The sequence below is a fragment of the Lipophrys pholis genome, assembly GCF_963383615.2.
Source record: "Lipophrys pholis genome assembly, chromosome: 5".
Lineage (NCBI taxonomy): Eukaryota > Metazoa > Chordata > Actinopteri > Blenniiformes > Blenniidae > Lipophrys > Lipophrys pholis.
Window position 1 is genome coordinate 12075859 of NC_137628.1, and position 27238 is coordinate 12103096.

A 27238-nucleotide genomic window follows, 5' to 3' on the forward strand; every position below is an offset into this window, starting at 1 on the left:
TTTGTTGCAAAGAGAATAAAACAGCAGTGAATTGATCCTCAGGTGCTTGATATGAAGTGTGGCCTGCAGTTTCCACATGCTGAGAAAAGCTTCCTGAAGTTTATAGACAAAGAAAAAACAGACGAGAAATATAATCAGAATGTTCATGTGTTGATATTTTAATTAGGAAGTGTTCTGAAGTGATGATAATTATTTGGAATGCGGAGTCAGAATAGATAAACAGTTGAATAATTGATTTTTTTGTTACAGGGATTAATTTTCAATTTACATTCCAATCAATTTTAAAAAAAAAAATAGGTGACTTAATAGATTTGTTATTCAGTAATCGGCACCAAAGTACCATCCAATTGAAGATAGTCAACTATCAAATATGTGGCCTATGCTGTAAATGAAAACATGCATCTTATGAATTGTCCTTTAAACAATTCAAGGATCACAGTTTATAGAATAAAAACACATGCACATACAGGCTATTCTTTTTCAGAGTATTGCACCCTTACATCTTTTGATACTCAAATACACTGCATGCCTTTGTACGTTATTCACATTTGATTGCACTTCACAAATTAATAGTTTATGTACAAAGTTGTGCATTAGCAATTTGAAAACTGAAATAGCTGAAGGGAAGTAAAGTCAACTTCTTTAGAATAACTTTATGAATTAAAAGCTAAAGTTCGAATTGGACGTTGTATTGGTGGCGACAAGAGAATGCACATGAAGACAGCCGTGGAATAGCTGACCCCTACTGGGCGTATTCATTACTTTTTCTACATCCATCTACGTAGATACTTTAGTTAACGTAATGAAAGTTAAATTATATGAACATGTTTTAACATATTAGAAATGTGAGGAAGCAGCTCTCTGACAAAGTAGTGGCTCTTAAAAGAGCCGTTGTGGTTGTTTTCCGACTGAAGCCTTAAGCTCTCTCTCCACGGATGCGGCGGGCCAGCTGGATGTCTTTGGGCATGATGGTGACCCTCTTGGCGTGGATGGCGCACAGGTTGGTGTCCTCGAACAGGCCCACCAGGTAAGCCTCGCTGGCCTCCTGCAGAGCCATGACAGCAGAGCTCTGGAAGCGCAGGTCGGTCTTGAAGTCCTGAGCGATCTCTCGCACCAGGCGCTGGAAGGGCAGCTTGCGGATCAGCAGCTCGGTGGATTTCTGGTAGCGACGGATCTCTCGGAGAGCCACGGTACCGGGCCTGTAACGGTGAGGCTTCTTCACTCCGCCGGTGGCCGGGGCGCTCTTGCGGGCAGCCTTGGTGGCCAGCTGCTTCCTGGGAGCTTTGCCTCCAGTAGATTTACGGGCGGTCTGCTTGGTACGAGCCATTCTTTCTGCTTTCTCTGTGTAAAGACATGTGGAGTCAGAGCGGAGACTCGCTGCTCTTAAGCAGTGAGACCAGCTGGGACGCGGTGACGTCACTCAGTCTGATTGGTCAGCAGCATCACGAGGCGAAGTCCCAGCTGAGACTGAGCTGCTGATTGGAGGACAGTCAGTTGAAAGTGCCGCGTAAAGTGAGAGCAGCTCTCCCTCTGCTGCAAGCTGCTGCTGTGTGATGAACAAACTAAAGTGGACTAAAGTGAAAAATCATTTCTGGACACGCTGTGTTTACTTTATTAAATTAACTCAAAGCAGGAAATGACATGTTCACAGTGTTTGTTTTGTTTAGAAACTTTATTTAAAAAGAAAAACAATTATGCCAATCGTTTGCAGGTAAACCAGTGACAGAGTTATGTTCTTCTGTTCAGTATCGGTTTAAAAAAGAAATGATTTTGCAATTAAAAATTGTATTTTATTGTTTCTTTATTTTTGTTAGCCTTTATTTAGTCAGGAGAACCACTCTGAGATGAATAATCTCTTTTACAAGTGTGTCCTGGCAGCAGTACATGAAACAAGTTTACATCATCAAAATAATACTAAAATGTTCTTAAAACAAATAACAGATTTGAATTTGAACTTGAGCTTTAGTTTGTGAGGATTTAGAAGGGAGTTGTGGAAGGATTACAGGAGCAAACATAGTAACATAACAGAGGCTCATGTTGTCATAATTTCCTGAGCAACTGTGGAACTTTAAAGTTGTTTGAGAAGCAACACTTAATATAAATTCTGCCTCGTGTAACAACTAGAAGTCATTTTAGAAATCCATTTCAATAATAAGTTCATGTGTCCAGTACCCATTTACAAACATTGATATGACCTTTAATCTTTATATATATATAAATAATCAATACAGAGTGTGTGTGTGTGTGTGTGTGTGTGTGTGTGTGTGTGTGTGTGTGTGTGTGTGTGTGTGTGTGTGTGTGTGTGTGTGTGTGTGTGTGTGTGTGTGTGTGTGATAGATATAGCTACATCCATGTACAAATGTGCTTGCATGTTTGAAATGTCAAATGCCTGGAATGAAAATAAAACCAAAAGAAAAACCCTGAAAAGCAATTGCACATTTATATCCAAGGGCAGATGGGTGGACCTTTAATTTTTTTATCCTGTAAAGAACTATGTGCTGCATTTTATTGTGCTAAACGTGTATAAAAATGTAGTCTAAAGTGATGCTGAAAAGTAATTGCATTTTCTTAAAGGAAAAGGTGAATGACCACATAACTTCTATCAGTGGAACTTCCACTCCTTTCTAGATAAGTGAAATATTTGAAGTTATTACCCTACTTTTTATATTAGTTCAACCTAATGTAATTACTATAAGTATTTTCAAGTTTCAAAGCTCTCAATGAGTTGAGCTGCAGCTGGAATCAGTTGTCAGAACATCTTCCAACACTGTGTCCCAAAGACTTTAGGTGAAGAGCGACATGATAAACAAGAGTCCCCCTGAGGAGACATGGAGGAACCATGATTGTGTGCAGTGTTGCAGGAATAGTGATCAGGACTGATCTCTTTACTGAAGCTGTGGTGGCTCTTAGAAGAGCCTTTGCTGAGTGTTGGTTGGAGTGAGAGCTCACTTCTTCTTGGCTGCCGTCTTCTTGGCTTTGGGTTTAGCAGCCTTCTTTGCAGGGGCTTTCTTGGCTGCAGGTGCTTTCTTTGCTGCGGGGGCCTTCTTCTTCATCACCTTCTTGGGGCTCTTGGTGGCCTTCTTGGGGCTCTTAGTTGCTGGTTTCTTGGCCGCTGCGGGTTTCGCGGCCTTCTTGGGAGACTTCTTAGCAGCTGCTGTCTTCTTGGCTGCTGCCTTGGGCTTTTTAGCTGCTACAGCTTTCTTGGCGGCGGGCTTCTTGGCTTTAGGAGCCGCTTTCTTTGCGGGCTTGGCGTCCTTGGTGTCGGGCTTCTTGCTCATCTTGAAGGAGCCGGAGGCCCCGGTCCCCTTGGTATGGACCAGAGTCCCCTTGGCCAGCAGGCTCTTGACGGCGGTCTTGACGCGGGCGTTGTTCTTCTCCACATCGTAGCCTCCGGCAGCCAGATTCTTCTTGAGGGCGGCCAGCGACACGCCGCTCCGCTCCTTGGAAGCGGCCACAGCTTTCACGATGAGCTCGCTCACGCTGGGGCCGGCCTTCTTCGGGACGGACTTCTTCTTGGCGGCCTTCGGCTTTGCCGGAGCGGCAGCGGCGGCTGGAGCGACTTCTGCCATTCTTCTAAATAACAAGCTGAGATTTCTAGTCGACAAACAACGAGAGTCCGAGCGCAGATGAAAATCTCCGAGCAGCAGGCGGGACTTAAACACACCATGAGAACCGTGGAGACTCAACCCAGTTCCCGGCTTCTGTGTGCAGGCTGAACGGTGTCACTTGTGTTTTCTGTGCGGAGAAAAAAGAGTTTCAAATGACTTTGTGAGCATCGCTGCAGACTGAAACTGAAGGAGCCCACAGCGGACTGCTGTCTCTTCATGTTCAGCTCACATTCACTCCTCAGGATCTCTGCAGTTCCTTACTGGAGCCTTCAAAAGTCACACATTCAGCCCGGAACTCAGCGCTGCTCAGCGACTTGTGCCTCTCTTTTCTACAAGAAAATACCTTCACACGCAGTAATTAGCCACTAAAACACACTTTACAGCTTCAGCACACGCTTTTTCACAGAGTCCGAGCAGAAACTTTCCACCGCTGATGAGCACTTTGTGGTAAAGTGATGATTTTGTAGGAGCAGCAAACACACTGATGGAGGCGGAAGCAGAGCGCAGCCAGCTCGTTTCTGACATCAGCTGTAGGGAGAGCTCATTCAGATTATTACTTTAAACATTTAATTTCGACAGGAAAAATAAATTAAAGTGAATACCACATTGTTGTCAACGTGATCATTTTGAGGTTTAACATAAGACAATAAACAAGAAAAACAAAGCTTGATTATTAGTGTTGAAGGAATTAAGCTGGTTGTGTTCACAGTACAACATCAAATTCCTCTTTTAATATTGGAATACATCCAATCTGTGTTGAATGGTTTTGAGTTGATGATGGTAACATCTTAAACCAGTTAATTTCTTCCTTCTGAACTGTTTAGTTTACCTTTAGTTGATTTACTTAGGGTTAACACAAATGGTGCAAGGAGGGGGGTTAATGGACATTAATATTTCTTGTTTAATTTTATTAAAACCGTTTCATTCTGTGCCTAATAGTGTCTGTGTGGAGCCATGTCACAGAATTTCCCTGAGGGATTAATAAAGTGATCGAATTCTGAATAATAACCATCTCCATTCACACATTATTCTGCAGTCATAATCAAGCAGCCAAAGTTAAGGACAGATTTTATTTTCTTTGTAAAAGTAATCCTGATTGTTGGATAAAGAGTTACGATATGAAGAACTGTTTAACATCTAAGATCATCACTAAGGACAGCTCTGAATCATCTACCTGAGCCCAAAGATAGAAATGTGTATCTGTCACCTGCAACACGTTTACACACTCAATCCAGTGTCACTGAGTTCAGATTATGTGGAGCATAATCCCTCTCCAACTGATCAGGGTACGGTTCTCCTCATCCCACATGGTTTCCATTGGTTTCTGCATCAAATGCATGATTTGAATGAATTTGCACTTTATTATCACATTGCAACGAGGCCTCATGTTGATGTGATCATGGCTAACATGCGGAGGACAGAGGTATTCTATTTAATATAATGTGGCCTAAAAAGAAAACACTTCCGGATTAGTGATGTGTCGATGAACTGTCATCGTAATACATTCTCACAACTGACACTTTTCACTTCTGCTTCCTGTAAATATGCATCTCATAGCAGTGCATACTTCATTTTATTACTTTTTCAACACGTTTCCCATCTCAAGATGAGTTAATACTTCAAACTGTATTAATTTGGTGTCATTGTCACATCTGTTCCTTGATAATGGCAGACTACTGTAAAATTAAAAAAATCTTTTAAAATAAAGTCGTATTTGACTGTGGTGAAGTCAGCCCGCAGGTTCAAAAATAAAGTCAAGCAACCCTGCACAGCGACTGTCGTCTGCTATCAATGATCAAGCATGCAGTGTACTATGTCCGCGAACTGATTTAAAAATAAACGCTCCAATCACAGTACCATGAATCCTTGAGAACTCATCTAAAATAATTATTTATTCAAGATAAAAGCTACTACGGGTTAATTTAAATATCGTATGGGTGGGAATTCCAATATTCTTTTCAATACCATATTAAGTCAATATTACTTATATTTTTACAATATCATGTTGTACTTCAAAATAAAAAATGTGGGAATAACTGCAATATTTCAGTTGTCTTGAGGTCATTCCATGTCCCAGTGATAGTAGACCATCTCAGGCTACTACTACTTAACTCAGTTACTATGCAGTGCTTGTATTCACAAAGCATCTCAGAGTCTCTCAGTGAGCTCCGAACTTAGACCCTGTTTACACGACAACATTTCACGTGACAACACCTAATCCTCTAAAAAAACAAAGGAGTGCGTTTACACTGCAGCAGCGGACACAGAAACAACGACGTAGATAGTATGCCGGGCCACTGGAGCGCACTGTTAATTGATTTGGTAATGAAACTACACAGACGTGTGCAGAGAACAATACGCTATATGGACTGATGACACATCGGATGCTATCAGGGGTGAGTCACAACTGTTAAACTACTGATCTGGACGATAAAACTAGAATATAGACCGCGGGTCGTACCACTACTCGGCCGCCATGTTTGCTTACAACTGAATGAGCGGGAGGGAGGAGGAGAGATGTGCATGCGCAGTAACAGGCTCTGTTGCCTCCGGACAGTCTCTGCAGGAGGGAATAGCGGCCGTGAAAGAATCTTTCCACCTGGAGAGCCGGACTAAAAACTTTGAGGATACAGTGCATCCGTAAACTGGTGCCGTGTAACAGGACCCCCCAAAAGTGAAGAAAGTTTTGCGGATACACTCAAATTCGTTGTCGTGTAAACGGGGCCTTAGCCTAAAACTTCCTGACCCCAGTCATCACCGCCACACTGCTGCTTCTTCCCTGTAGCCAGGAATCGCAGTGTTGTAATCACCTTCATCTCAGCCGCTATTGCGTTGCTTCGCTGTGTGGGAGAAATAAGCTCATCCTTGATGAGGTCGACAACAAACATTATTCCTGCACGATCGAGCCGGTAGTGCGTCACTGAATCATTAAGAGCTACTTTTAGCCTTAGGATGCTTTGTGAATAGGGCACAGGTATTCTTATGCCATTTCAAAATAAAAAGCATTTGAAAATTGGAAATTGACCAAAAACTACATGATTGAAAGTTGGATAAACTCCAAAAGTCCCAGTTATGCAATCATTACAGACTGTACTAGTAGGGAGATGGATCTAAGCAGCAACATTAATTACATATTTGTATAGATATCAAATACCAATGCAATGAGAGATACTTTGTTTCAGATTCTCACCTATATATGCATGCATGCTGCTCCATCCTAAAAATATTTGCTCTAATTTGTTCTGAGCAATTGTCTTGTACATTAGAGGTTTAACGAATAAACCAAAGGGAATACATAGAAACCACTTGTAAAAGGTCATACAAATTCATAAAGATTAACAACTTGATAATGGAGTATATGGTTGAGACCAATGCATCGTCATGAATCCAATTATTTTTTTTTTTTTTATTTAAAGTGTGCAATACTGCTATACACTAAAATGTAGATCATCTCATTTCAGCAACTTTATATTCTGCTACGAACTCCGTGTTTAGAGGATCTGTTGCTCTTTGTGAGACATGCGTGGCTCTTAAAAGAGCCGTTATGTTTTGTTGATCAGTGTCCGAGTTTACTTGGCCTTGGTCGCCTTCTCGGTCTTCTTGGGCAGCAGCACAGCCTGGATGTTGGGCAGCACGCCGCCCTGAGCGATGGTCACTCCACCCAGCAGCTTGTTGAGCTCCTCGTCGTTGCGCACCGCCAGCTGCAGGTGACGGGGGATGATTCTGGTCTTCTTGTTGTCGCGGGCAGCGTTTCCAGCCAGCTCCAGGATCTCAGCGGTCAGGTACTCCAGCACCGCCGCCAGGTACACGGGAGCGCCGGCTCCCACACGCTGAGCGTAGTTTCCTTTACGCAGGAGCCTGTGGACACGACCCACCGGGAACTGGAGTCCCGCACGAGACGAGCGGGTCTTGGCCTTCGCTCTGGCTTTGCCTCCGGTCTTTCCTCTGCCGCTCATTTTGTCAAAGTGTTTGTCGAGTTGATTCTCAGTCAAACTGGAGCGCTGTGTGGCTAAAGTCTGCTTTATATAAGGGCGGAGGGCGCGAGCCAGTCCGTGACGCACCAATGAGAGAAGCAGCTTCCAGCAGACTGACTCGCGCTCAGCTTCAGAGACACTAGTTTGAACCAACTTTCCTCCAATCAGAAGCTCGCACTGAGGAGCGGGTTTCTTCTCGAGGCACTACTAAACTCATCACGTTTTACCACCTACTGCAGTCCACAAGAACACAAAACCTATTTGAAAAACAAGGTTCCTAATTGCCATCGCTCACATTCATTGGCCAAATTGTGAAGTTATTCATTGTGCACGATATCAGAGATATGTTTCAGCGTGACGTCATTCACACTGATTGTGTTCAATTTGGCGTGGAGCCACAGTTGACGGATCAAAATCAGTGTGGAAGGAGTTAATCCATGTACCTTCTCTTTTCCTGATTGAGTAGTGTTGAAGTATCAGGACATTATTTTCTGAAATTACAATCTGTATAGGGTGTATAAACTACAGTTAAATCATGTCGATTAGAGATGAAATGGAACAGTGACACTAAACTGCCCCCCCCCAAACACACGTATGTAGTGTTAACATATTCCTGTTCAGTTATTCACATAAGTAATAGCATTAGGAGTAGATTTTGAAGGAGAAAAACACTTTAGTTTATAGTGGTTTAATGATCTAAAATCGAGATTGGACTGGTCTTTCCTCCCACTATCAGCATTAACAGTACAGTGTTCAAGATTATGACAGTAAATTATTCAATATTTGGTGATATTTATATGAAGTCTAATGCCTAATTCAAATAAGTGTGTGCTTCTACAATAGTGCCTACATCAAGATGGCATATTTTACGTCATTGCATACTGTACCAATATTTAGGAAAAATTGAAACAGCTGTTGTTCACAGTAAGTAATTATAGGTATAACAAGAACCAGAGATGACCTTCAGATTAATTGTGTGGCTCTTAAAAGAGCCGTTGGGTTTGGATCAGCAGAGCTGTTTACTTGGAGCTGGTGTACTTGGTGACGGCCTTGGTGCCCTCAGACACAGCGTGCTTGGCCAGCTCACCGGGCAGCAGGAGACGCACGGCAGTCTGGATCTCCCTGGAAGAGATGGTGGAGCGCTTGTTGTAGTGAGCCAGACGAGACGCCTCGGAGGCGATGCGCTCAAAGATGTCGTTGACGAACGAGTTCATGATGCTCATGGCCTTGGACGAGATGCCGGTGTCGGGGTGGACCTGCTTCAGCACCTTGTACACGTAGATGGCGTAGCTCTCCTTCCTGGTCTTTCTCCTCTTCTTGCCTCCTTTGCCGGCGGTCTTGCTCACGGCTTTCTTGGAGCCCTTCTTGGGGGCAGGCTTGGTGGGTTCAGGCATGATGATTACTCACAGAACAAGGTGATGAGTATCAGTGGGTGGACGGAGTCTTTCTTATACAGGCTGCATGCAGATAAGGCTGTGCTGTCCCCTGTCTATGATTGGTTGTCGTCCTTCCGCTGAGAGGGAGGGATCTTATTTTCGTTGATCTGAACGTTAGACTGCCCGCCAACTCCAATAATTTGTGCAAAGAAGCGCGAAACTAAATAGGTCGACCGAATTAAATATTTACGAGTAATCATGAATTTGTTTTTAAAGTCTGGAAATGTTAAAAAAAATATTTGGGAATACATTGTGTGTGTAATCACTTTTGAAATTTATAATATATTATAATTTATTATAATATAACAAATAAATATTGCGAAAGAGTTTTAAATATATCTGAATACAATGTTCAAGTTAATTAATAAATTATGTCCGGTATTAACACCAGTACAACGAAATCTGAACAAGCATGTTTACACTCAATGAAAATTATTTCTTTAACAGAACATTTCATCACTACTACCACCAAAACAAAAATCCCACAAAATAAATCAGACCAGTAAAATATCCTTGGTGGTGAAGAAAGCCACCCTCATTATCGAGGACTGCTCCCACCCCCGGCACCACTCCGGAAAACCATTTACAAGAAATCATTCATCCACTTTGCAATTACTGCTTTAAACAGCACAAAATATGCTGCACTGTTGTATCTGTTGTGTGTGGATGTGTTTTGTTTTTTTAATGTTGTATGAACCGATGAGACCATGAAACAGATGTGAGAAAGCAGCTCTCTGACACAGTAGTGGCTCTTAAAAGAGCCATTGTTGTTGTTTGTTTTCCAAGCAGCAGACTGAAGCTTTAAGCTCTCTCTCCACGGATGCGGCGGGCCAGCTGGATGTCTTTGGGCATGATGGTGACCCTCTTGGCGTGGATGGCGCACAGGTTGGTGTCCTCAAACAGGCCCACCAGGTAAGCCTCGCTGGCCTCCTGCAGAGCCATGACAGCAGAGCTCTGTCATTTCAGAAATTTGCAGAAATCATCCACAGAGGGGATAGACAATGTAGAAACTGTAATAAAGGTGTAACCTTTAGTGAGCTATTAAACACATTTTCCAGTATCAAATATGTGCAAATGAATACTGTGTTCATTTTGATCACACTTTGACTCTCTGTCAATATTTGGTTTGAATCTGGCTTTTTATATTGTTTGGCCACTTTGGTTCTGGTTGTTACTCATATAGAAAAAGTAGTCCGACTTTACTTGACATCAGAAAAAACATATCACTTCAGGGCAAGACATTGCTCCGAGTACTTCTACTCTGCATGAAGTGATTTGGTTGTTTCCAACTGTCCGTTCTAAACAATGTATTATGAATATGTGTGCCCGTAGGTACTACCATGATTTAAATGACATTGTACATCTAAACATTGGATTTTTAAACACAAACCAGTTTTGGGCATATCAATAATATCTATATCTACATTGGTATTAATAAATGATACTAGCACAATAAGATCCACATTTAATTAAAGTGTTTCTACCATTTTCTCCTGCTTCATATGCTTTTAGCCTGTCACTTTAGATGACAATGAAGTATATTATGGCAAGTGAAGTTGATGCATGTGGGGGCTTTGGGGAGTGTTTGTGTTCCTGCTGTTTTATTGCAGGTGTGTGAAATGACCATGTTTAGGACACACACACACACACAATTCTCCATCTAATCTAGATGGGAAGTATATCCGAGAACTATTATATATGTAGTTTAACAGAACAAACTCTTTAGGAAGTGTAGGGGGCCCTGAAAAGGGCCTTTGGTTGTTGCGAGGATGCTGCAGCAGCTTAACCTCCGAAGCCGTACAGAGTACGTCCCTGCCTCTTGAGAGCATACACCACATCCATGGCGGTCACGGTCTTCCTCTTGGCGTGCTCGGTGTAGGTGACGGCATCACGGATGACGTTCTCCAGGAAGACTTTCAACACACCGCGGGTCTCCTCGTAGATGAGACCGGAGATCCGCTTCACTCCACCGCGGCGAGCCAGACGGCGGATAGCGGGCTTGGTGATTCCCTGGATGTTATCACGGAGAACTTTACGGTGACGCTTAGCGCCTCCTTTGCCGAGTCCTTTTCCTCCCTTTCCTCTGCCGCTCATTTTCACTGCTTACAGTAGATGTACCGAATGAAGTCTCTGCTGCACCAACACGCATTTATCTCTCACATTTGAGGACGTAGGAGAAGACAGGGTCTCATAAACATGTGACCAATCTCCTCTGTGGTGTTGTGTTGCGGGAAGGAGGAGAAAGTCGTTGGATCGCTGCCTCCTGCTGGACACCAAGAGGATCAACACACAATCAAAATGTCAGACTGAGATGGATCTTTGTGTGAAGTTGGACAGAAAGTGTTTTTAACAGTGACACAATTAACTTGTGATAGCTCAATGTAATACATTTGTAAATAGTGTCGAATTGCAAAAGTTTAAACATAGGATTTTGGAATTCATAATTTATGTTTGCATACTTTGTGAAAAACAGTCCCTCAAATAGGTTCATGGTTTCCACAGTAATAATAACAATGTTTTGTCCTTTTGTTATTTTGTGTGTTTTGCGTGATTTTAGATCCAATGTGATAAAACAAGATATCAGAAGTAGGCAGTTCTTGACTTGTGGTCCTGAGTTGATGTCACAGCTTCAGAGGTGTTTCTAGAATATAGATACTCTAGAGGAGGGATGGCCAAATGAAGATTCATGAACTTTATTACATTTATTTTTAGGGCCCACGAGATGGCGTTGTCTGTTCAACAAATGTTCATCAATAGTTTGAAAACATACTTCATTGCCAGTCCTTCAGCCTCTATCTTCAAACCAAGAGCACCATCTGTGGAGTCAGAAAATAAAGAAAGTGGTTCGTGAAGCTTCATGAGTCGAGCTCAGTGAATACAGATGATCTCAGTGTTAAGATACTTCAACGGGAATATTATGTAATAGGTCATAGATCATGGTTATTTTCACAGTGCAGTGATACCATGACTCAAATTTGAGTCGACTGATGCTGTGCAGTGATTTGTCTCAGGCTCCTTGAATAGGAACCACGGTGTGTAGAACAAAGATTTCAACACTAAAAAGAATGATGTTGCCAAGGGAGCTTACAATAAACAGAGACCAACACAAAATATCAACAGCTCGGCTTTTCCTTTCAGCAAAAACTCTGGTTCTATTTTTCTGATAAAGAGTAGTCATTGCAAGCTTCAAGAGAGTGAGTACGAGATCAGAGCACTTAACAGGCAATATACCATACCAAATGCCTTGAAGGTTGCTGGTATTAAACGTCTTCTTGAAAAGCCAACCGTTGATCCAGGTGCTTTAACAACTTACAGGCCAATATCCAACCTTCTCCTTATTTTAAAAATTCAGCTATGCATCCATTTATATGTAAACGTTCTGTCTTTTCAGTCAGGTATTACAGCTCATCACAGCACAGATAGAGTTCAAGTCAAAGTTGATTTTCCCTACAATCTTCTCATGGCCTCGGACAAAGGACTGGTCTCTGTTCTTGTCCAGTTAGATCTCAGTGCTGCATTTTATACTATTGGCCATAGCATCCTACTACAGAGACTAGAACACATCATTGGAGTTAAGGATACAGCATACAATCATATTTATCAGGTTCCATTTCGTTAAACATGAAGTTCCATCAGGTTCTGGGATAGGACCCATACTTTTCATCTTATCTATAATCCTTGTAGAGAATATTATCAGAAAACACTCCATTAACTTCTATTGCTCCCACTACAAGCAAGTCTGCAGGACTGCTTTCTATCACCTGTAACGTCTCTAACATCAGAAACATGTTGACTCGGAGTGACGCTGAGAAACTAATCCATGCATTTGTTACATCCAGAGTACACAATTGAAATTCCCTGTTATCGGGATGTCCCAATAACTGCTTAAGAAGTCCTCAATTGATTGAAAATTCTGCAGCAAGAGTACTGACAGGAACCAGCAAGAGAGATCTTATCACTCCAATATTTGCTTCTCTTCCTTCGCTAGAATAGGATTTAAAATCCTTCTTTTAACCAAAGCTCTTATCAAGGCTCCATCATATCTTAAAGATCTGTTCATCACATATCACCCAAGAAGAACACTTGGTTCTGGGATTGCTGCTTACTGGAGGTTCTTAGGTTTTCTAAAACTATGGGCGGCAGAGCATTGAGCTATCAGGCTCCTCTCGGGTGGAACCAACTCCCAAATCCAGTTAAGGAGGCTGATATTGGAGTATTTTAACTTGATGTTACAGAGACAACAGCTTTTAATTATTCTGTGAATTTTGCCATAATTTTGTGAGCACAGTGATACTCAGAGACAATAGGTGTCAATATGTAAACAAGGACCCCCCTGCAGCCTGGCAAACTGGAGCCCGCCTCCGAGGACAGGAGTCCACTGTGATTGGCCGGGGTGGTCAAGGGTCACAGGGAGGACCCGGATGGCGGAAATCTGCCTCTCTCATTCGAAACTGTGGGTTTCCTTAGTTTCATTCCGTCTTTCCTGCCTTAAGTTGGCGAGGGCACGGTTGTCCTGTGCAAGCTACCATGTGGCGAGAATGTCTTTGTTAAATAAATAATTGTCAAACGCTTCACTATCTCAGGTCTGATTTCCATAGTCAGCCACAGCTGTGGAACGTGCAGAATCCTGAGAGCATTAAAATATCTAACACTGACATAGTCTCTACTTTTAAGGTTAGACTTACAACGTTTCTATTTTCTGTTGCTCATTTCTTATTATCTTTGCCCTACGTTTTCCTCTCTGTCCCCTAACCCAAGCTATCGCTAAGCCTGCTTCTGCAGGTGATGAGATGACACGATCACAACAGGATGTGGAAATGCACAAGAAGCGTTCTTTGTGTTTCTTTCTTTCTTTCTTTCTTTCTTTCTTTCTTTCTTTCTCTTCCTCCCTCTTTGATATTCACAGTTGGTCTAGACAGTTTGTAGGCCATCAGTGTTCACATCCGTGTGTGGTTTTCTGTGGGGATTTCATCCTCTGACTGCGTTGAAAAACAATTGCAGTCCCAAAGAAAAAGAGCAAGAACAAAAAAAAAAAAAAAACGCTAAACAATCAGTATTTCCCCAGTGTGGGACAGATGAATGGACTCCAGGTCCCCATGTAGAGCTTTATGTGCCTGTTTATCTCTCCAAATAATAATCGAAGAATCGTTTGCCACTCGGTGGTGGAGCTGTTGCCAAGGTGAGCAAACCACTCTACAAGCACCCATCAGTACACAGCCTATTATGTTTCTAATCAGAAAAATACAAAGAGCGTACAGGTGTAACTATTCAAATGAGGTATTGTCATGCATGAGTGTGATACACTATTGGTTCTGTTAACTGGCCTCTTCCCCATGAAAAAGCCCAACCACTTTCATGACAGTCCTCATGAAACTCTCTTTCAACAGGTGGGAAGGACTCTTTGTCCAGTTCATTGCAGAAACCCCATTCAGCATCAATGAGCCCATTAACTGTGTTGTTTTTTTGTGCTCCGTTGCGGTTACATCACGTCCAGGGTTGTATGAGATGACAGAGGTCTGAGGTAAACATTCTGTGAGTAAATTTGGAGAAAATAGGAACATACACATAAGCTGTACACCACCACCAGAATTAACTTGACGTCTAATTCTGCTCCGCTCATAGTGTAAGGTGTCTAAACATCATTTAGTGCCCTTCTCCATTGTTATTACCCAGCATTCATCCCTTCAATTGCTAATACATGATCGGATCACTAATCTGCAAAAAGGCCAGTGCAGGAGTTACAGCCAAATTTAATTCTGATGTTGTTAATCCTAAAATAAATCTCCACCGCTTGTGGTTTAGCTGATCAGCTGCAACACTGGGTGGGCTGGGGAAAAAAAACAAAACATTGCTTCTGCCAAAACAACATTTTTTGGTTGTGAGAATTGTGTTCTTGAAGGGAATATGTAATTGTAGAACGTAAACAACCAAAATAAAACTTCATTCAACAACCTCCCAACCAAACTCATAAACAAACTACAGATCATTCAGAACTCGGCCCTCCCGGATCATCACACCACATCACCCTTTGTTCTCATCCAACTCCACTGGCTCCCTCTTCATTACCGCATCCAGTGCAAAAACCTTCTCCTCACCCACAAAGCGCTCCACAATCTCGCCCCCACTGACTTCTGTGACCTTGTGGCAGAGAGGTGATTAAGCCCCTGATAGGAATCAGGAGGAGCCGCCGGACACACGGGGGGACAGGCGGAAGACAGGCTGAAAAGCCTGTGTGCAGACGTGGTGTGTGAGATTGGTTCAACTTTAACAAAACAATGATTTCTGGAACTCTTGACTCCGTGCCTCTGTGGGGGAACCCGGCGGTGGCGTGCTCTACTGCCACAGACCTCCTCCATGAACACACTCCCTCCTGCACCCTCGGCTCAACGTCTGCTGGACTTCTCATCACGCCTCAGTATTTTGGTGCCCGAGCCTTAAGCTGCTCAGCTCCCAGACTCTGGAACTCTCTCCCCCCTAAACACAAGACAGTCAGACTCCATCACATCACTAAACCCACCTGTTCAGACTTGCTTATTCACTTTAATTGGACACTGCGTGCTTGACTTGACCTGTTTTTATGTTTTTTTATGTTTATTTTTTATGATATGAAAATTAAATCTATTATTCGTTAATATTATTAAGGACAGTTTCACGTACGGAGTGAGATAAGAGATTCAACCCACTTCCTCCAACGGAGCCACAGTTGATAGAGCATTCCAGCAGCTTTTTGAAATTACTTTAATATTTTAGCTTTGGCATTTGAGGCAACGACAGGTCTTGCATTTGAGTACATTGTTGAATGTTTAATTCCTTATGCCCTCAAACATAGCCTGAGGTCCTCTGACGTGTCTCTGTTAATGGTACCTAGGACAACATTAAAAATGAATGTCCAGCCATGTCGATCTCTCACTGAGTTAGACAATGTGTTCTCAGCCTCATCCCTGTCCTTTTAAAAAAATTGCAGCTTTTACAAAAAAAAAACCTCCTCTCTGTTTCTGTTTTATTTTGATACTCACCTGTCTTGTCTGCATCACCGCACCCTGGTTCTTCCTGTATTATTGTGTTTGAGTCTGCTTTTTGGTTGGCCACCATCACTGACGTGTACTTCTTCAGGGCTTTTAATTTGAAGACACTTAACGGCATGATTGAAGAGACAAGAGAAGGCCATTCCTCGGAGGCATAAATCCCCACGGACCATCCATGAACAACAAACTGAGTTAAGTCCTACTCTACTAGTGGCCTACCATGACCTCCCTGCAAAATTAATCTGAATGAAACAATAATGTTTCCTGAAAAATCAATATATACATTGTGGCTCTTCAGGCGGCTTAGGGTTCTGGCCTTGTTCTGGACACAATGATGGATAAGAGCTCCGTGTTTCTCTGTCTGTGAAGATCTATACTTCATTTTCATCTGCTTGATATATACACCAATAGCTCATATCTATGCACTGTACCACAAAGCACTAATGGTGGCTTCAGGTTCAAACAGCTGTGAAAGCAGTGCGACCATTTACCTTCAGATAGGGCTGGTGATGGTCACTAAAATGGATTGTTTCATTACAAAAACAAACAACAGCACAGACGGGTGGCCTGGCATGCTGACTACATTGTGTAAACATCTTTTTCATAACGGCGCCGTGTAAACGCAAAACCTTTCTGAAATGACAATGCAAAAAGCGCTATATAAAATCCATGCATTATTATTATTATTTAAACACAAGCACAGTGGAAAAATTGTCACACCTATTGCTTTTACACATTCAATTTACAAATGTACGACATGTTACAATACCCCAAATAAAAAATCGGACCTGTTTCATCTGTGGATGGCTGACACATTCAGCAATTTGTTTCTTAACTTTCCCACCACGGTTGGTTTAACAGAGGCTATTCATTTGAAAATATTTTGTTTCAGCATTTGGTAAGCAAATACATGCTGATTTGAAACATGGTTGCTAGGCAACATGCTTACACACCTTTAGCCAGATCTGGAGAGTCCTTCCTGTCAAGAAGTCTTATCCTGCCTTGTGCAGTGGTATTTCCCATTATCCAGAGAATCTCGAAGGATTTAATTATAATAATTTCACGGCTCAATTTTGTGTGTGTTTTCAACAAAAATTGCAATGCCACAGGATCATAGGTTAGAATGTTATATGTGCATTCTGGGAAACCATATGACAACACTGTATGATTTTGTCATGGCTGACTGACTACAACGGTTTTGGTTGTTGGCAGTTATGTGTAAAGCAGAAAACAGTGTTTTATTATTGTGTTTATTCAAGCAAAAACATCCCTTTAAATTGCCCACGGGATTTTGAAAGGAATTTGTCATGTTTTCTCAACAAAAAACAGTGACCAGATCCATCTTATTAGAAGTTATTAACCCTAAGCGGCCACATAGTTTAAAGCATAACAAGCATTTGTTGATTTGTAGATGAGATGGAAGCTGAGCTCCACTGAGGAGGAAAAAAGCAGGAGTAGAAAAACTGAAAATTGTGACAAAGGAGTACAAGACTAATGAGTTTCTACCTCTCAGAGGCTGAAACAAAATTTATAGAATCTCAGATGTCACTGTTTGATAAGAGATTGTAAAGATGTCAAAGAGGCATCAACCAATCAAGATCATATCCTTGACATATTGAGACATATTGAACCGCCACAGAGCTAATAAGACCAAGTACAAACACAGTTTTGTTTTGTTTTGGGTCTTTTCTGAGTTGTCACATAGACAGGATCACAGTTGGGTAGTTTTGGAAAGCGTGATCAAAGAGTGTTGGAAACAACAGGTCTAGTGCGCACAGAGAGAGATATGAAATCAAAAGAAGCAAGTGCAGGCATGAGAGGGAAACATGTGCAACAAGCAGGTAGCATCTGTGCGTTTTTTGCACGGATGATTTGATGTAACTGGGAAGCAGCAGCACAAGAAGCAAAAAGCTTTGAGGGTTGCAAATTTGAAACATACCTGTGGGAAATTAGTTTGTCAACACATATAGATATCATAGATAAACACTTTGAACATATGACAGGAGGTCTATTAAGATGTTTCTGCTAGTGTATGAAAAGCTCAGTGAAACAATACAGTCATAAATCAATGGATCATTGTTAAGTGACTGTATTGGGTTATTTTACAAGTCTGTTGAGTTTGTGTTCGCTTGTCTGTTGGATGACAACACTGTGATTCATCTGCAAATTTGTGTGGAGTGGACCCTCATAGGGATGATTTTACCAACAGGTCGCAGCTGGTTCCATGTTCAAAAGAGCTTACGAACTCTGTCACAGGATTTTATTTTGCAAGTTTAATGATCGGCTGCTAATGTAATGGAACAGTTCTCCAACAAAGGGCGGACATGCTGTACGCTGGAAGCGTTTGTAACAATGCAAATGGTTACAATGGTGTACATTTCGTCACATGACTATTTAAAAAAAAAAAAAAAACATTTTCAATAAACTCAGAGAGTAATATGACCTTTACATATTTTGCTGTGGTAAAGAGTTCCTTGTCTAGACACTTGCAGAGATGACTCACCTCTGTAACATAAATCAAGCTTTTTAAGTATGCACTCAACACAATTTATGTATAGCATTGTATGTGTGTGTATATGTGCTTTAGTGCTTTACTTTGGTTTTCTTAAACCTATGCAAAAAACTTTGAGCGGGTTAATTCTTGGGATGTACATGTGATCTCTCGCTTCCTTGATCCCCACTGGGAGAACCAATGCTTCCGATTGACAAAGTACCACTATAATATAACAACATGTATCCATTATAATGTACACATAAGTTAATTTAGTATAAAAAGCTTTACTTATCACAGCGATTTCGCGCATAACTCTTTGCCAATCATAAAAGAGGTTTTGTAAGTGACGACACTGACAGATAAATTTATACTTTGACATAATTGACAAGTGTTGTACTACAAAATTGCATTCAATAGCAGAAAGGTTCAAATATTATTTTTTTTGTACATGCAGTGAATACTGAGGGGTGAAGCAGATATTTGTGGCAGTACCGGGGCTGACCAGCAGGGGTCAGTGCAATGCTAGAGTCTGCTTAGATATGCAGCTGCTGAAGCTAAAAGGCTTTCAATCAACGGTGGTGTGGATGAAACACACACATGCACAAACGACGGGCCTGTCCATCATGTGCACACTCGACAGGGTAATAGTGTCAAGCCGTGGGGACACTGACCTGTGTACACACACACACACACACACACACACACACACACACACACACACACACACACACACACACACACACACACACACACACACACACAGTCTTCAATCATTCCTCACACACTCAGTCTCCACCTCCCCCTTGTCAGACACTGGCAGACAGACACAGACACACACGGCAGTGCTTCTCCTGGTTCGGTCACTGGTGGGTTGGCACTTGATGGAGCCTTTGAGCGAAGAAGCAATGAGCAGGTCGAGAGGTTTGACCGAGCGAAGCTCCCAATCCATTAGAGGCTTGCCATTTGTCAGTGGAGTGAGAGGCTCACTGTTAACAGTTGGAACAGACTGTTTTATATTGTTCATAACAACCACAAAAAAATGGATCTCAACGCAGTTGTTTTTTTTAAGTACATAGGTAATTTATGCATCTTAAAAAAAAAATCCATCTCCACTTACTTTTTTGTGCAGAGGGCATCTTGGCGGTCTCCTAGTCGAAGTCCCACAGGACCATATGGAGTTCGTTGTTGAATATTGCTGCCAAAGAAATGATTCATAAAGGTTTGTGTTTCTTTTTTTGTCATAGGGATGCATCGGTACCAATACCAGTACCCCGAAACTCTTTAACATGCATCATGCAGCATGGCTCAGAGTAAACTCCTCCAGGATCCACTTAACAGTGAGCGACATTGGGCTAACTCTGCTGGTCTAAATGTCACTACTGCTTAAGTTGCTGGTGTTGTACGAACTATCCTACTATTTTGCACAGCAATCGTAACAAGTCATTTGACAATGAATATTGAGCTCATCAGTCTGATCTCGACAATGTATTATTTGATGTTGAACAGCAGAGGAGCTGTTAAAAAACTTGGTTGATACAGACATGGATGGAGCGTTTTCTTGAGGGGATGTGATAGAAACAGTGACAAAGAAATGACTGACATTCTCCAGATTGCTGTGGGGAGACACTGGCCTGGTTTTGAACCGTCAGCAGAGAGCTGAAAGAAAAAGGAAAGGCGTGAGATGGAACAGCTGCATCGTAATGCAGTTAAATCAGAGATGAACAGCAGAAAAAAGTACATGTTTACAAGTTTGTTAGCATTTTTGTGAAAATAGCCAGCATCTGATCAGTCACTTCGATGACTCTTCAAGTTATTATAGTAAGTGGTTACAGTTAATGTTTCAAAAAGTATTACAGTTCCTTGACTATTTTATACCTGTTATAAAGTAGCTAATTTGGAAATGACCTGTTACTTTACATCCCTCAGGTAACCCAAGTGTGAATAGAGTTTACATGTGTAGTGCATTTGACCAACCTCAGACTGAATACACATGATTTCTTCAAACAGGATGGGACAGTCAATTAAACCCTATCTCTGCAACTTCAGTAAATAAGCTAAGTCTTATGTGTACATAGCAACGGTTTCAAAACGATGTCGATTTACATGGAAACAGCAGAAACCTTGATAACAATGTAGTTTTTGTGTTGGTCCATAGGTTGGTGCTGTTAGTTGTTTTAATTATGAAACCATGTGAACAGAGAGCAATATGCTATAAAAAAATTAATAAAGGGAGAACACAGACATCCGTAAGGACAGATGACCAAGTTGGTTTGCTATTACTGTCAGCTATAAAACAAGCAAGTCCCAGGAGAATATGGACTGCCAATCATGACACTATTGTTATTGTCCATCTACCAAAATTGTGTTTGTACTTATGTATATGTAACCATATCTGTCCATCTTCTATCCTGCTTTATTTGATCAGGGTGATAGACACACACACACACACACACACACACACACACACACACACACACACACACACACACACACACACACACACACACACACACACACACACACACACACACACTAACAATATAACCCTAAGAGCTCATGTTTGAATCTCGGAGTGAAAATAATGCATGCACAAGGAGAACATGCAAACTCCACACAGAAAGGCTTGGATCAGACCCACAACCATTTTGCATGAAACAGGCTTTTGAATTTGGGAGAGAACAGCACCTTGAAGCTAATTGGTACAGTTTTGGCATTTGAGTGTCAACTCACAATTGCTCAGTTCAGTTTCACAGATTTTCCCTTTTTATTCGCAGTTCTTATAGTAACTGAATTGCTAGGTATTTGATTAAGGATGTATTTCTCCCTCTCCTTTCCCATGTCTTCCCTCATATTCATTGTCTAGCCCCACTCTTATGTCCCGAATAACTGTATGTCCCTGTGCTTGTTAAACACTCATGTAGTGTGTTGGGTGTGTTCAGTCCAGGTCATAAGGCTGCCCTTGTTTGCCAGGGGCACCAGATGGTGCGTCTGCAGGAGTCAGCGTGCATACAGCTCCTCTCCCCCCATCACGTAGGACCAGTGTCCACCCTAAGGCCCACCTTGCTCCAACATAACCATTTCGCACCAAACTGAGGGTTTGTTTCTGAAAGTACAATAATGACCTCACCCACACAATGTCGTCAACAGATTAGAGTAAAATAAATTAGCAGGTGTCCATTTACTGCAACCTATTTGGTGAACGCATCGATTGATTATTTTCAGCAGCACGTTGTTTGTAGGTTGTGCAGATGAGTTTAGGAAAAGAGGTTAATTAGGGACTCAATCAGGAAAAGCTTTGTGAAGCAAGACTACACAGACCAGTGTGTTTGTGAATATTTGTGATTATCACTGGGTACATTCTAATTCAATTCAATTTCATTTCTACAGTGCCAAATACAATGCAGTCACTTCAAGACACTTTTACAGCAACAATTCCACATGAGCAAGCAGAGCAAGCAGAGAAGACAGTGGAAAGGAAAAGCTCCCCTTTTAACAGGAAGAAACCTGCAGAACCAGACTCAGAGGTGGAGACTTTCTGCTGTTCCCATTGGCCGATAGAGGAAAATAGAGGACAGGACAGACAGCCAGATTGTGGGAAGGGATTCAAACCCTGGTTCAAGTTGGGGGTATGCGTTCCCTGTCATACCAGAATATGTCCCAGTCATTTTTTTATGATCTGGTGCAGCACACTTTGTTCTTCCTCTTTAATCTCCATTTATAAAGCTAAGTTGTTGGAGTTGACTAGAAATTACAGGTCAGACAAGTGCAGACTGCAAAATGTCAAAACAGACAGGATCACAGAGGTGAGAGGACAAGGGGAATTACAGGCATGGAAAGAACAGTTGAAGGTTAAAGAACGAGGCGTCATTGTGTGTGAAAGGAAGACTGGTTGATATTTTAGCCGAGAGCAGACTTGAGATTGGTCCTTAGAACTTAGTCTATCAGGTTCAGGCTCTCTGTCAGTTCACTTTCACTACCGAGAGACCACAAAAAGATAGAAATACATAAAGCAATAGTTTCGAGGAGCTATTCATGAGAATATGTAGAAAGAATGGTAAAAACTGTTGAACCTCCTGATTGTCAGTAAAAAAAGTATACATTTAAAGCTGCATAGACATGAGCAATGTTTTTGGCCTTAAATAGAGATTTTTTTTTTTTTTAAAGAAAAAAAGAAAATGAGTTGGTTGAGTTATGTTGACGAGAATGCCCAGAATCCTCTGGTGTGCAATCAGAAGACTGCCGGCGGCGCGCCCCTGCCTCGTCCAGCTGTTTGGCGCTCATTTATGCTAAATGCTACCGAAGGGCTGGCACGCGATTCGACTGAGGGTTCAGTCAGTGTGGAACGGCAAACTCCTGCTGAGCAACTTCATCACCACAAATACAAGCGAAAAGAGTGTGGAGTTTTATTTGAATGCTAATTGCCCAAATAGTTCAATATTTATGAAGTGTATCTGCCCTCGCACTGGTGACAGCTGTAGGCCAGCAACAGCATATTTTAACAATCATTGTAACATCATGTGTTCATTCTGATGAACGCAATATCTCAGGTACACCTTCAGCACTTTTTAAAATCAATACTATTTGTGCCACTTTTAGGAATAAATGTTTAACAATGGACGATGACAGTGGCCTCATGTTTTCTTTTTTCAGTTCTCAACCTAACAGAAAAGCCTTGGGACTTCTGAGTAACGTCCAGTAGCTTTGTTCAGACACTTTTTGAATCAGCTGTTATTAAATGTTTGTGGTGTTTAATTGCTTTGTCTTTTGAAATGAGTGCTATTGACAAGTACTTTTCTTCAAATTACACAAATGTGTTCACTTACTGGGTGTTACATGCAGAGGCTATGTTTATAAGTGACAATGTTTTCAAGGTGCATTTTCGGTGACCATTAAAATGACAACGGTGCTCAGAGCAACTGAAAATGCAACTTTTTGAAAGCTTCCAAGATGAAACTTTTCAAAAGTTGCAAAAGATGCTCCCACTCCATCTCCATAGAAACCGGGGGAAACGCAGCTGTTTTGAAATGTTGCAACTGTGCATGTGCACCACGACTGTGATAAAAAGTTATTTTGCACATGCGTGAGGAGATGAACAATAACAACAACTGCAGAGTGTCATGGCTCCCAGTCCATTTTCTCCTTTTATTTATACAACCTATTGCACCAATGCTACCTCAGCTGAGAAAGAAATCTATAGCAGCTGTTCATTGGGCTGACTCGGGCTTTTATTACGTGGTTCTCTGACTTGTCCAGTCGACGCGTAAAGTAATACATCAGCTGTCTATAATGCCTCACACATTGGCACACAAGTGGACACAAACAATTGACTGGCACTATGCCACCTAGGCACTCGAAGCAGCAGCCTCAGTGCATCATTACAGACTACTTTGAGCCTTGGCATACTTAGGTGGGCCACAACTGAGCAGTTTATAATGATGTGATGTAGGTCTTTAACTGTAAACACTTAAAATAATAAAAAAAAGTACATAGGACACTTTGTAATCAGCATGTTTGTCTAGAGACAACAGCTCTACAGCTCAATTTCTGTTTCAACTGTAACTGTAACTACCAATTCTATTCTGACAATTTTGAGCACATTGCTCAAGTGGTCAATACCGGTTGGGACACACGATACAAGATGAAGACTTAAATTATTGTGTGCATAGTGGTCAAGACATAATAACAAACAATCATAAAATGCAACCTTGCTGCCAATATCCTGCTTTCTATGTTGGCATAATTCGACCAGGTTGCGCAATCACCGGTCCAATTTCTTAGATTTACAGCAGGGCAGGAAGGCAAGAGAAACACAGTGAATACAAGACTCTGAGGCATGGCGATGAGCACACACTCAGCTTCATGATATCTCCACAAATCGGACTAAAGCCCTGTGCACCCAGTATAATTGCCCAATAAAGTATCATCACAAGCACAAAGGACCATACGTTTGCTCATTTGCTGATAGAGAGATAGTCACTTGTTGTACACTATGAGTTTTTTTCTGGGGGGTGCTCAGAGGTCTCTGGATTTCCTGGAGCTCTCTGGATGACGAAGCAGCACTCTGTGCCATCGTACCCCAGTCAGGGGCCACTAATCTAGGCAGCACAGCCAAGGAGTAGACTTTGGACCTGGTCCAGCTCATCCAAAGTGAACAAAGAGAAGCATTACGTATGTGGCATACTAATGTTTGTGTGTGTGTGTGTGTGTGTGTGTGTGTGTGTGTGTGTGTGTGTGTGTGTGTGTGTGTGTGTGTGTGTGTGTGTGTGTGTGTGTGCGTGTGTGCGTGTGTGCGTGTGTGCGTGTGTGCGTGTGTGCGTGTGTGCGTGTGTGTGTGTGTGTGTGATATAAGCTGCATAATATATTGTACATATAACATGATGAATAATACATGTGCCAACACACAGGTATTTAGCTGTCATGTGGATAATGTGTATGTTGACAGATGTTCAATGATAAACACACACACGCACACGCACACACACACACACACACACACACACACACACACACACACACACACACACACACACACACACACACACACACACACACACACACACACACCTATTGGCTGCAGTGCTGCTGAGTGCAGAGCAACTGCACCACTTGGCCCAGCAGCACGACGGCAAAGCATCATTTAACCCTGTGTGTCTGTGTGTGTGTGTTCCACTGTCTGCAGTGTGTATTGGTGCTCACTGACTGTATGCATCCATCCAATTAGTTGGACCCTGAAGCTTTAGGTGTGGTGCAAACTTTAAATAAGTTGTCCATTTGATCATTTAGGTGTGTTGAACGAGGACTTTTGATCAATCCGAATACACAATGAGATAAGGAGAATTCAAAGCCAACATGAGGGTGTTCATTACATTAGTCATATAGTCTTTTCATCAGAGAAATTATCTGCTTTCTTTAAAAGTCATCATGTTATCATAGCAGCTAAGCAGAAATAAATGGGCAAAGTGAATCGCTCATTTATCAACCTCTTATTTTGTTGGGCTGTAGTGTTTTTCCTTTTTTGGTACAAATTTAGTACTGCTACATTTTTGAGTGCAAAACTCCATGAGAGCCCTGGAAATGGGAACGGTCCCACTTCCAAGTAAGAAAAACATGTTCAAACTTCTAAAAACTGCTCCAAGACACAGGTCTGACCACTTCTGTTCCGCTTCAAATTAAGAAAAGCACTTCCTCCCCAATCGCTTTGTACATAAGTGTGTGAAAAGTAACTGCAGCTTCTTGATATTATTCTATTGCCATCTTAAGCCCTGCTTACACAGTGTTTCAAGTAAAAAAAGCATTATTTTCAGAAAAAGTTGATGAAAACAAAGTTTGTCTACATTCAGTTTGTCTACTTTCAGTGTGTTCACATCAGACACACTGAAAATGATGTAGTTAGCATGTTGGGCCACTAGTGAGTGCTGTTAGTTGTTTTTGGAATCAAACCACACATATGCAACAAGGAGAACAATGCACTGAAAACATACAAAATAAAGAAAAACAATGTCAAAGATAGCACGCAACATCTATTGCTAGCATGGCTAAAAGCAGACCTGAAAGCATTCAAAAAGGACTTTAACACTCAAATGAGAGACAAGCTGGCTAAACTCAAAGATAGCATTGAGTAGAAGTTTGCGAGAATGACGACAGAAATAGGAGAGTAAAACAAGAAGTTAAATCTGCCGCCCTGACACGCACTGCAGAGAGACATGGAGCCATGAAACCAATATTACTGCACTTGAAAATACATTAATTAACCATTAAAGACAAACCATTAGGAAGTGAGGTCCAGATGGAATAACATGCACATTCCATACAGGAGGGAGCGGAAGCAAAAAGTGGCTTGGTGGTAGAGTTTTTGGAAAAATGTTTCACAGAAGAGGTTTCATTGACACTTTTTGAAAAAAATAAATGAGAAATTACCCATTGTTTTTAATTTGATGGCTTCTACTTTTTGGGTGAAAACATACCTTTGTAGCCACTTCACTGGAAAGTATAAATGGTAACCTACTTCTGGCAAAGCTTTGTCCTTGAAGTGAAATTATCTGTCAGCCTTGTATTAAATAAATAACAAGTTGCAGCAATTAATTTAGCTAATTGATTTTGGGATGTTTTCAAACCATTCGAGGATCCCGTGCGGTAACCATGCGTAACTTATCATCACTGTGTCATCTTCATTGAAATCTCCTGTGAGGTGATGGTTGTTGTCCCGTCTGTCGCTGAGACTCCTCCCATCCCCTGCTGGCCAAAAGTGCCACCAGGCTAGGGAGGAAATATGAACAGACAGATGGACAAATAGATAAACCATGAACCATCAGGACCCAGAGAGCAGAAAGGAGATGAATGAAGTCTCATACTTAATTATCCATGTAATGGTCTTCGAGTAGTACCATTATGGAGAAAAGGAGGGAGAGCGTGAGAGGCGAATACATAAAATAGCACAGAGGTCCTTGCGAGGAGGAAGGGGCGGGACTTCCAGACAGCTATGCTAATTTCACTCATATATTGCTTTTCCACCGCAACAGCAGTCCTCAAAGTGATTTACACTGTTAATCACATAAACCCATTCACACACAAATTCACACGCCAATGGAGGCGGCCGCCATGCAAGGTGCTCAATCCATTCTGATTGAGAGACGATCAAAAGAGCCACAGCCCCCCCCCCCCCCCCTCCCAAATGGATTGACGAAGGAAGTGCACATTGGAT

The 27238-nt window shown here is 41.8% G+C and overlaps 5 protein-coding genes across 5 annotated transcripts; all 5 read right to left on the reverse strand.

Moving 5' to 3' along the window:
- Window positions 1-916: 916 nt before the first annotated feature.
- On the reverse strand, window positions 917-1327 carry LOC308110112 (histone H3.2; the record flags this gene model as incomplete). The annotated part of the gene is made up of 1 exon (XM_080464203.1): window positions 917-1327. One exon carries the CDS (start codon window positions 1325-1327, stop codon window positions 917-919), a length of 411 nt encoding a protein of 136 aa, XP_080320329.1.
- A 1618-nt stretch (window positions 1328-2945) lies between these two features.
- LOC308109529 (histone H1-like) lies at window positions 2946-3569 on the reverse strand (the record flags this gene model as incomplete). Its single annotated transcript, XM_080463135.1, has 1 exon — window positions 2946-3569. The coding sequence occupies one exon, from the start codon at window positions 3567-3569 to the stop codon at window positions 2946-2948; it is 624 nt and encodes a 207-aa protein (XP_080319261.1).
- Window positions 3570-7177: 3608 nt separating this feature from the next.
- Window positions 7178-7564, reverse strand: LOC308109533 (histone H2A; the record flags this gene model as incomplete). Its single annotated transcript, XM_080463142.1, has 1 exon — window positions 7178-7564. The coding sequence occupies one exon, from the start codon at window positions 7562-7564 to the stop codon at window positions 7178-7180; it is 387 nt and encodes a 128-aa protein (XP_080319268.1).
- Window positions 7565-8601: 1037 nt separating this feature from the next.
- Window positions 8602-8976, reverse strand: LOC308109537 (histone H2B 1/2-like; the record flags this gene model as incomplete). Its single annotated transcript, XM_080463146.1, has 1 exon — window positions 8602-8976. The coding sequence occupies one exon, from the start codon at window positions 8974-8976 to the stop codon at window positions 8602-8604; it is 375 nt and encodes a 124-aa protein (XP_080319272.1).
- Window positions 8977-10800: 1824 nt separating this feature from the next.
- Window positions 10801-11112, reverse strand: LOC308109539 (histone H4; the record flags this gene model as incomplete). Its single annotated transcript, XM_080463148.1, has 1 exon — window positions 10801-11112. One exon carries the CDS (start codon window positions 11110-11112, stop codon window positions 10801-10803), a length of 312 nt encoding a protein of 103 aa, XP_080319274.1.
- Between the last annotated feature and the right edge of the window lie 16126 nt (window positions 11113-27238).